Source organism: Orycteropus afer, unplaced genomic scaffold (assembly GCF_000298275.1).
Source record: "Orycteropus afer afer isolate SDZICR_OR568_19922 unplaced genomic scaffold, OryAfe1.0 scaffold00080, whole genome shotgun sequence".
Lineage (NCBI taxonomy): Eukaryota > Metazoa > Chordata > Mammalia > Tubulidentata > Orycteropodidae > Orycteropus > Orycteropus afer.
In genome coordinates this window covers 4,796,331-4,807,668 of record NW_006921667.1, presented here as the reverse complement: position 1 = coordinate 4,807,668, position 11,338 = coordinate 4,796,331, and the positions used below count along the sequence as shown (strand labels likewise).

Sequence of the window (11,338 nt, the reverse complement as noted above, 5' to 3'; positions counted from 1 at the left end):
CCATGTTGACCCTGACTCTTTACAGCATTGTCCAGGCAGGGAAATGCCAGGTCCTAGGGCAGAGTTCCTGTCAGGTGGGAGGATCTGTCCGGCATATACCTTCAAAAACAACTAAATATGAGATTACGTTCACGTCGCCGCAGACAGCAGATGGGGTGTGATGTGCAGTAGGGCCTGACGAGGACTCAGCTTGCTTTTCTCTATCACAGAACCCTATTTCCTTCGCAGCAATTATCGTAAACTGTATTGATTTCTCTTCCTTGCTTACAGTCTCTCCGCCAAAAGCCTGCAAGCTCCGTGACAGCAGAGGTCGCACTCATCTTGGCCTCCAGAGTGTCCCTGGAGTCCAATCTGGGTGAACAGGGCTTCGCAAAGAGCCCAGGTGGCGTTTCCCGCCCCTCAATGACCTCAGTGACCTGAGGCGGTTGTGAAGGGCAGGTAGTGCCGCGTTTGCAAGGGGCGAGGCCGAGGGGCCCGGGCTAGGCCCGGCAGCCGAGGGATAGAGAGGCAAGCTGCGCGTGACGACGCCGACGGGCGGAGCCGCAAAGAGAATGACCGTCTGCCGCCGCGGTGTGCACGCAGCGTGGCGGACCGCTGGCAAAGCGAGGGCCGCCTCCCACGTGGCATGCTGGGAGTTGTAGGCCCTTTCGTCTCCCTTCCAGCGACTTGCTCTAGAAAACCAAGAATGGACTAGCGGCGAGCGCCTTAGACCCCAGCCTGTGAACTTTGGGCGTGTAACTTCTAAAGCGTCCAGAGAGCTGACACTCCTGGCGGCGCTCCTCGACTAAGACTACGTCTCCCAGGAAGCGGGAGGCAGGGCTTCCGGCGCGCGGTGTACTGTGGGAATTGAGGTCTGCCGCGGCGCGGCCCCAGCTTCCCGCCTGCCGCGGGGCTGCAAGGGGACTACAGTTCCCTTCGTCCCGACGCCGTCTCGCGGCCTCCTCGGCGTCAGGGGCTTGCGAGCAGAGTGTCTCCAAGATGGCCGCTTGGGGAAGGAGGCGCCTTGGCCCGGGCAGCAGTGGCGGCAGCACCCGAGAGAGGTGAGGTTCAGGGCTTGTTGGTTCCCCGCGACACGCAGCTCAGGAGCCAGGGAGCATGCTGGGGTCTCCTGAGGCTGCGGCACTCACCTGGCTTCAGCCCCCAAGCTCCGTCTTCCCGCCTGCTGTCCTCGTCCGCCACTGGGCACGCGGGGATTCAGCCCGGGAGGAACCAGTACCCCGGTGGGAACGCCGACGCCCACTTGGGTAGGGCTGAGGTCAGCTCTTTCGGGCGCGAAATTGCGGCGGGCTCAGGCGAGAGAATATTGGCTGGCCGGGCGAGGTGGGCCGCAGCCATCCGAGGCGGTGAGCGGAAGCCTAGCCACACCGTGTGAAAGGGCCCGGCTGTGCCTTGCGCAGGCCTCAGAGGCCAAGCTTGCTCGCGACCCGAGCGCTTCCCGCAGCACTCACTTGGCCTGGCCATGCGCATGGCCCCCAGGACTCGCAGCGTGGCAAGGAATGGTTCTTGGGGCGAGCTTCTACTGGCCGCGGATGGGTGGGAGGGGTGAGGAAGGGGAAGCAGTGACAAAAGCAGACAAGATACGGAAAGGTAGTGCGAGACCTCACGTTTACGGAGGTGAGAGAGAGCCTTAGTCCTATTGGATGTGTCTGACCCGGGCAGAGAGGCGACCTCTTCCTGAAGGGACGATTCTTGGACTTCTCGAGGATTCTCTGCAAGCGCCCCTACAGTGGAAGTCCTTTAAAGTGACCTTTCCTGGTAAATGATGTGTGAGTAGGAGTTTAGGAGAATGTTTCTTTCAGAGTGGAAAGCAGTTTGGATAACTGATTGCTAGAAAATGACATTGAAATGGTTTCGTATTTCATGTTGAATTTTTTGTTGTTGCTTCTGGGAAGCAGTTTCAGCTACTAGAAGCCATTAGAGCTGTTCAGCCACTAGAAGTTTGGGAGAAGGTATGTGTTGGTAGGACCACCCGGATTTATTTTTTAGTGAGGATCTAAACAAAAATTTTTTTGTCAACTACTTTTCCTTGATTCCATCATACGTTCATTACTGTTGCCTACAGAGGGCTTATCAACCCAGAAGTTTCTTCCTGTTTGGCAGTTGTGGTGGTGGTGGTATGTGCCGTGGAGTCGGACCCGACTCATAGCGACCCCTCCTGGGGTTTCCGAGGCAGTATCAGTACGGAAGTAGATTGCCCCATCTTCCTTGCTTCCGAGGAGTAGCTGGTCGGTTTGAACCATCCGCCTTCTGGTTAGCAGTCAAGTGCCTTAGGCACTATGCTACCAGAGGCAGTTATGGTAGACCTCTTTAATTCATATTTTATTCTTGAGCTCAGAGTTGTTTATTATTGTCCATTCTGCATTTCCTCTTCCTTGGAAACACAGCATCAAGCAAATATTTTTGTTTTTCTTACTCCCAGCTGGTATTTCTTAAAGACAGAACAACCGTAGAAAGAAGCTATCTCGATGTTTCCAGGTGGCCTTAAAACTAACAAACATTTTCAAGATCTTTAATGCAAACATTAATCTGTTATTAATTGGAAATAACTGCTTAAGGAATTCAGAGTAGCACAGAAAAAGGCATTTCTTCCGATTGATTAAGTTGGAAGGGCCCTAGGGATGCTCTAGGCATCATTATAGGGGCAATGCCAGCAAACATTAAGCAAGAATATAGAACATATTGGGGATTTTCTTTCTTTCTTTTTGCCCAAACCAGTAGTAGTCTGTAGGTGGAATCCAGTCCTCAATTGTTTCCTTTTTTTTTTTTTTTCCTTAGCTTAAATTTTGGTGAAAATATACAAACTAAAACTGCCCCATCTCATGGTTTCTAGACAGAATGATCAATATCATTAGTTACGTTCTTCATATTGTATTAACATTCTCCTTATTTCTGTTATAGTTGTTTCATTTCCATTTCCCTGCTTCCTAGTCTATGCTGTAAAGTAGCATCTATGCTATAAAGTAGCTGTTGACCCTTTGGTGTTACACAGGTTTGTGCTTTTTTTTTTTTTTTCCTAAGGAACTCCATACTCAAGGGTAACAATTTTTGCTCTTGGAGTTACACTGTTAGTTTAAAGGTGACTTCAGGGGATAGTTTCAATTCAAAGTTTGAAGAGCATTGCAGAGCTCTGGGTCTCAGGGTCTTCTCCAGCCTCCGTAGTTTCAGTAATTCTGGATTCTTTAAGAATTTAAAGTTCTGTTCCACATTTTTCTCCCATTTTATCAGGATGCATCTATTACGTGATCAGAATGTTCAGTGGTGATGCCCGGGCACCATCTAGTTCTTCTGGTCTCAGGCAGAGGAAGCAGTGGTTCATGGGGACAGTTAATCCTGTAGTCTATTCCCTCCTCTAACTCGGGTTTCCTTCTTTCTCAAGAGCGATAGTTGTGTCTTAGATGGCCACTCTAAGCTTTTAAGACCCCAAGCACTACTTAACCATATTGAGAAGTAGAATATAAACTTTAACAACCATATTATGCTAACTGACTGGATTGTCCACGAGACCTTGGCCCTGAATCCTCAAACCAAGAGAGCTAATCTGATGAGGTGATTGGTTATCCTAGTTAGTATCAGTATTTGTAGCCCCCCCCCCCTTTTCTTTGGTCATAGTGATTGTTGCAACAAGGAGCTGTAGTATGGAAGGCATTAGGATGCTAATCAGAAGGTCAATAGTTCAAACCCACCACCAGCTGCTCCACAGGAAGAAGCTGAGGCAATCTATTTCTGTAAAGATTTACAACGTTGGAAACTAGTGAGGATTGCTGTGACTTGGAGTGGACTGGATGACATGTAGCATTTGCCCATTCATAGCTTTTCTCTATGTTGACCCTCAGTTTTTAAAATAATTAAATTAGTTGCCAACACTTATACATTGAGAGAGATCACATAAAACTTTCCTGACATGCTGTATAAAGGCTGTCTCTTTTGGGTAAGGCTTGTGCTCTCTAGTTAGTGCCTGACTGCCAGGTCTCTATAGGGGTTCCGTTGCATCTTTGGCCTGGAATTGAAGGTTTTACTCACACATGTAGATGTGTGTCAGTCAAGAATGGGACTTCTGATTTTGTGGTTTGGGTAGCACCATTTCCCTCCTTCCAGATAACATGGTGTGGCTAGGGGGCACCCCTTTGTTTCCCTTTGCTGGAGGAGTCCTTTGCCTGAGCCCAGTTTCCTCAAGACCTCCCATTATGAGCATTGGAGGGAGACATAACTGTGTCGTGGGCCAGTGAGCTGCTTTCTGGGGCACACCCCCATTTCCCGTCATTTGTTGGAAGACTCTTGAGGTGGGCCTGCCTAGATGATGAGGTTAAGTTGTTATTGGGTCTTATGACTGAAGTAAGGTGTTTATGGCTATGTTGAATGACTTTGTTCCAGGTCAGATTTATGCTGACTCAAATCTCAGTCCACACTCTGAGACCACTTTTCCAGGTTGCTGCACTTAGTTGGGATCTGCTTTATGCTGGAGTAGAGCAAAAGTTCTGGCAAACTTTCTGCAAACTCTGAAGCATGCCATGTATTTAAAGGCCCTGTTTAATGCCAGATTCCTGCAGGCATTACCATTGTCAGCTGTTTGTTAATTATGGTCCAGCTTAAAGCTTCTTGTTTTTTCTGGTTCTCAGACTGTGCTAATTCAGTAGCCACTAGCCACCTGTGACAATTAAATTTAAATGAAATAAATGAGGAAATATAGCTCCTTGGTTGCAGCTGTCACATTCCAGGTGTTCTGTAGCCCCATGAACTATGGCTGCAGTGTTGGACAGAGCAGATAGTTTCCAACATCACAGAAAGTTCTATCTAAAATAAACTAAAACCAAACCTGCTGCCATCAAGTTGATTCTAACTCATAACAACCCTATAGGACAGAGCAGAACTGCCCCATAGGGTTTCTAAGATTGTAAATCTTTATGGGAGCAGACTGCCTTTTCCTTTTTCCTCAGAGTGACTGGTGGGTTTGAACCACTGACCTTTGATTATCAATACAGTACTTTAACAACTATGCCAGCAAAGCTCCTTCTCTGTCTAAAATACGAGGAGTGGAAAGAGCAAGATGATAGCTGCTAGCATGTTGATTTTTCTTTCCATTTCATTAAATCTAGTGAATCAAGAGTGTAATGAAGAATATCAGACTCTGAGCTATAATCTGAGTTCTTGTTCAAAATCCTACACATGGGCAGCAAATACATGAAACAGAATGCTATTTGTCCTATCAGCATCTCTGAGATACACTTGCCCACTTAGGAAAACACAGTGCAGGTATATGTATGTTCTGCCACCTGTATGCTAGCATGGCCAGCTCCTTTGGCCCTGCTAGGCTTATGTGGGCTGCTCATCTTCATTCTCACAGGACTCTAAGTACCCCCAAGTTCTTGGTGATTGCTGGAATATGAGTATAGCCATGTGCTTGGAGTTCCCTTTCTTATAATCATGTGAAGATGAACTTGGATCTGCTTCTGACCATGATGTGAGTCAGGAGCAGGCTGTTTAGAGGCCTGTGGTGGCCAGAATGCTGGCTCGTTGGGACTCATTAGTCAATTTTTATAAGTAGGTTATTTGTATTGTTTCCTCCTTCCTGGCCTAGCATTTTTTAGAATGACAGTTCTCACCATCTCTCAGCTTTCCTTGGCACTTGTCTTGCTCTTTGATAGCTTTGCTTTTGTCTGTGAACTTAAGAGTTGGTACTGGATGGCTGAAGGAGGGTTTAGTTCCCAGTTGAGCTGAGTAGATGGACCACAAGTCAGGTGGCTCTCACTGGGCAAGTTAGTTCCCATTCTGGGGTGATGTACCCCTCTTTATGATTTGGGCCTTCCCTTTGAGAGCTGAGCATCCTTAAGGTTCTTGAGTCTTTGATCTCCTCAAAGCCTCCCATTCTGGCTTTTGTGTGTGTTAGAGGTGGTTTGTTCATCTTGGCCTGGAGGAGCCCAGCAGAGGCAGGATTTGCACATAGGTCTGTAGGTGTTCAGTCAGTGTATGTGGTGTTCTGCTTGGCTGGCTCACTCATAGACAGAGTCCTGCATGGTGGATCCTTCAGGTTGGATATTGTAGGCTAGGATCCACTGTGATTTACCAGTGGGCCTTCGTGCCTGCAGGAGAAAAGTTCTGTTTTGATGAGTTCACTCAGGCAGTCTGGATTTCACCAGAATTACTTTGTGCCCCAGCATAGCACTGCACTCCCACCTTCCTAGAAGCTCTCCCTAGGTTTGAGTTTGGCTGCTCTGGCCACTGGGCTTGTGGGTGTGCTGGGAAAGTACTTGAGAGAGAACCCTCAGAATGCTCCAGCTGCTGCTGTCTCTGTCCTTGATGCCAGCAGCAATTCTATGGGCTGTGGCATTCTTGGGGTAATCCAGTAATCGTTTAGTAGTCAGAATAGTTCTTTATTGTTTAGATCAGGGAGCTCTGGTAGCATAGTGCCTAAGGCTTGACAGCTAACCAGAAGGCTGGCGGTTCAAACCCACCAGCCACTCCTCGGAAGGAAGATGGGTCAGTCTACTTCCGTAGCGATATTGCCTTGGAAACCCAAGGAGGGGTTGCTATGAGTCGGGTCTGACTTGACAGCACATAACAAAAACAACATTGTTTAGATCAGGTTGTCTGAGAGGACATTCTGTGATGAAAGTATTCTGTATTTGCATTGTCCACTAGGTAGTCATTAGCCATTTGTGGCTGAAATGTGGCTAGTGTGATAGCAAAACAGAATTTTTAATTAAAATTTAAATAGCCAAATGTGCCTTACACTAGGGTGGTGCTTGGCAGCTGTCAGTGTTGTTTTACACATACTGTTCCACACATTGCTCATTGCAGAATTCTGGGATACCTAAGGCTGTTAGCCTCATTGGACATGAGAAAAACTGGTTCGGAAGAGCAAGCTATTTGCCTTTGGACATAAAGCCAGTACATACCTGAGAGGAAACTTGACTCCAGGTCTCTCAACTCCCACACTTGGGGCACCATGTTCTTGTTCCCAGAGCAGATGAGCTACTCTGTTACCGATGGACAGAAGTATGTGTTCTCTTGCACGTGGTCTTCCGTGGAGCAAATGAAAATGTCTTGTGCTGTCAGAGTTCCTTGGGCAGTTTGAAATCATCCTTAATATTTGGGACTATATGCCTGTACCTTTCTGTCCTATCTTTCTGTCCTTTCAATTTCTAGCATGGAATTTTACGCTCAGTCTTTGTGCATTTTTAGGCTCCTAAGTAAGCAATTTTTGGTTAACCAAGATAGGTTTTTTCCTATTAGGGGGGTGTAGAGCCCAAGGACTTGAGTATCACAAGTGCTTATTAAATGAAAAACCTGATACATGAGTCTTGTTTAGTTTCTTAGACCACCAGTGCTCTTAATTGCTGTTCATTGTTTCTCTTTCTGTCATGTGCTATGAATGTACTTCCCCAGACATTTCCTGGGACTCTGTTCTGTCCAGGCCTAGTGCTGTACATTTCATGATGAACTTGGGACCAACATTCTTTTGTATTTTAGACATGAGGAATTTGAGTTCCTGTTAGGTACCTAGCATTCTGTTACTTAAAATGTGTTTGTAAATAGAATTCTCATATGTCTCAGCTTATGCTTTTCCCATAGTTATTTTAATAGTACTTTAACTTCTGGTACATCTTCTGGCTTCTTTTCCACTAAATGTGACTTCTTTTCCAGTATGTGCTCTATGCTTCTGTGTACATGAGTAATGCTTTGTGTGTTCTGAGGCCCTGCTGACAAGCCTGGGGCTCCATTCCCACACAGGTAGATTGGATTCTTCTGGATCTAGTAAGGCCTGGAGATGATGGTGGTTTGCAGGTAAACTTGACCATTGCCTGGTTCGGTGCAACAGGGAAATAGAATTCTCGCTGGCTAAACTGTAGGGCTGGGAAACCAGCCGGCTACTCTGTATGTGTCCAGACACCATGTGGTGGTGGATGTGTCCCTTCTTTGCCCTTTGTCAGGGGCGCATCAGTAGCTGCCAGAGTAGGAAACTGCCCCTCTTGCTGTCTTTGGCATTGGGGCCTCCAAGAGTGTCTCATCTCTTTACCCCAAAACATACAATGCTATTGAATGAGAATTTTCTTTTTAAGAAAGCATTTGTAATTTTTCCATTTTAAAACAAGCATATGTTTGTTTGAAAAATATACAAAATTCTGAAAAATAAAATTTAAAAATCACCTGTTAGGCCACTACAGTGCAACAGGTTTCTCTTTGTGTATGGCCTTTCTTGGCCCTGGGTTTACAGTTCTGCCAAGATGATTTGCTAGGCCATAATCTTGCTGACCAGACAGTTGGCAGTTTAAACCCACCAGCCACTCCTTGGAAGGAAGATTGGACAATCCACTTCTGTAGAGATACTGCCTCGGAAACCCAATGAGGGGTCGCTATGAGTCAGACCTGACTCCACGGCAATGGGTTTGTTTTGGTTTTTTTGAATCTTGCAAAGGACAGTTTCCTGTGCAAATAGTTGTGTAAAGCCTTCGTGGGGATTGCTTGATTACTATGCAAATTAGGTGACTGTAGCCTACTGAGGGGATTGGTCAGTCCCACAGAGGATAAGGGGGACTACCCTACTATCAAAAAGAACCTGGAGTGGAGTATGTCCTTTGGACCCAGGGTCCCTTCTTGATATAGGAAACAGCTGTAACACTGAAGATGATGAGAGATGGTGTGGCAATGATGAGATGGTTGGAACCAGGAGACTGACAAAAACAGTTATGTTGGGTTTCCTTCAAGAGAGGAATCGTGCTGGCAGTGTGGGGTGCCTTGAGGCACTTGTCAACAGACCTAAAGAGCAGGGGAGCTCTGGTGGCATAGTACCTAAGGCATTTGACTGATAACCAAAATGCTGGTGGTTCAAATCTACCAGCCACTCCTTGGAAGGAAGACTGGGTGATCTACTTCCATAGAGATACTGCCTCAGAAATCCAAGGAGGGATCACTATGAGTCGGATTTGACTCGATGGCAGTGAGTTTGTAGAGCCTAGAGGAGTCCAGTGGCAGAGGCCCAAGAGAAGGCCTGGTGGTAGGCTTGGCCAAGAGAGAGCCTCTTGCCTGTGGACAGGGCCAAGAAGAAGCTGAGAGCTATCTCGGTTGGAAACTATATTGATTGAAGAACTGTCTACTGAGCTATATCCTGTTACTTCCAAGTTGATCCTGATCCTGGGTGGTAGTCTGTCACTTCCCTCACAAACCATATAATTGTGAGTATGGTCTATAAGTTCTGTGTGGCCATTGCAGTGAATTATTAAACACAACAGAGAAGTAAGAGTGCCAATGAGTGGGGAGGGGAGGCGGCTGGTATCAGAAAGGGTGAAAAAGTGGGTGGAGGTGTATCTAACCACCACCTCATAGGAATCAGCTTTGGGCTGGTCTAGATTATCCTCTCTCTACCTCAAGTTAGGCAACTTCTGACACTGCTAGATTACAGCCGTCATCTGAAGAAAACCACTGTTGACAGTTTCTTTTTGAGGTAAAGAAAGTGTTCTAAAATATATGTGAGGTATCACAAGTTCTGCAGCTCACTTTCCCCTTCACTCAACTCGCACAAGAGTGACACAGCCATGCTCAGGTGGGAGCCATGGCTCACTCGTTCTCTTTCAGGAGGGTGTCACAGTTTATGTCAGTAATCTTTTGCCCTCACAAAGCAATGCTGCTCTGAATACCCTTGAATAGCTCCAGACTTTGGGAGGGCCACATCAGAGACTTCTGCTCTAAACCCAGCATCCTGGCTAGCTGGCTGTGGGGGGCCCGTGCCAGGTTCTGGGTGAGCTGCCAGGCATACTCATGGGGCACGATTGAGATTGACATTTCTGCCTGAGTCTCAGAAGGAAATGGAGTCTAATTTGGCCACCTGTGGGCTTGAAGTCACTGTTCTTGGGGGCTCCTCTGCCAGTTGCCACCTCAAGTGACAATTCTTGTTAAGAGGCACAAAGGTGAAGGGAGGCCTGAAGCTGACTCTTGACTAAAGGCAGAGGGGCAGGGTCAAGAATAACAAGTCACCCACTGTCCAAAGTTTTTCAACAGATTGTGAAGTATTAGAGCTGCGTAGATGTAGTATTTCAGAGCTGACAAAGTATATTAGGAGAATAAACCTGCTCCATAAATACCAGAAAATATGTGAAAGCTCACTGCATGACATACTAGATAAACAGTTTCAAAAGTCTTTTAGTAAAAGTCCCACCAATCCCATTGCCATCGAGTTGATTCCAATTCATAGCGACCCTGTAGGACAGAGTAGGACTGCCCCATAGGGTTTCCAAAACAGTAAATCTTTACAGAAGTATCTAGACTGCCTCCTCTTTCTCCTGCAGAGTGGCTGGTGGGTTTGACCACCAGCCTTTTGGTTAGCAGCTAAATGCTTTAATAACTGCTATGTCACCAAAGACCCTTAAAAGTGACTCCTTCCCAGTGGCAGTTATAATGACCCAGTTCATTTTCCCAGAAATGTGTGTGTATAAAAGCAAATACATACTTTAAAAAAATAGACTATCACTTACTGTAAATGCTGCTCTGAACCTCACCACTCTCAGCTTTAGAGAGATTATCCCAGTCGCCACTGTCTCATTCTTAACACAGCTCTTTATTAGGCTTTCTCTCTGGTCCCACACACCTCAGTGAAAAGCAAAAATATGGAAGCCCAGAGCTCAAGAGATTCCAGCTAGCTATTACTTCTGTTCTTTGGGCTTGTTTGTTTTTGCTTTTGGTAACAGTTGATTGTGTTTTTGGTGAAAGTTTACATAGCAGTTTAGATTCACATTCAACAGTTTTTACACAAGTTGTTCAGCGACATTGACTACATTCTTCACAGTGCATGAACATTCTCAATCTGTTTTGGTGGTTCTGATTCGATAAATCTGGTTTCTGTTATATTCTCTCATCTTTGCTTTAAAGTCATTGTTGACCTTTTGGTCTCATAGAGGGGACTTTTTTAAAAGATGCACAGTATTTAAAAGGTGATCTTAATTATTTTTTGAGCCAATCTGTTATTTAGCTACAAGGTTACCTCGGGTTAGTGGTTCACAGTTTGAAATATCTCAGGGCAGTGGTCGTTCAGTGTTAACCAGTCAGTAGGTCTGGATTTTTTTCTTTTCTTTTTTTTAGGAATTTGATGTTCTGTTGTACACTTTTGTCCCATTCTATCAGGGTCTATTAATGATGGCCCTGATTAGAACAGTAAGTAGCAGTAGCTCGGCACCATCTAGCATTTCTGGTCTCAGGGTAGATGAGGTTGTGGTTGGTGTAGACTGTTAGTCTTGTAGACTAGTTTCTTCTTTGAGTCTTTGGTTTCCTTCTTTGTTTTAATCTGAATGAGGAAAGACTGATAGCTTATCTTAGATGACCTCTCATAAGCTTTTTTTTTTTTTTTAGG

At 46.0% G+C, this 11,338-nt stretch overlaps 1 protein-coding gene across 1 annotated transcript in view; it reads left to right on the top strand.

Annotated features, from left to right (window-relative positions):
- The first annotated feature begins 978 nt into the window (after positions 1-978).
- TMEM11 (transmembrane protein 11) overlaps positions 979-11,338 on the top strand; it is a 31,196-nt gene continuing 20,836 nt past the window's right edge. Inside the window, exon 1 of the mRNA XM_007941433.2 lies at positions 979-1,040. Coding sequence (XP_007939624.1) covers positions 979-1,040 — 62 coding nt within the window. The remainder of the gene's footprint in view (positions 1,041-11,338) is intronic.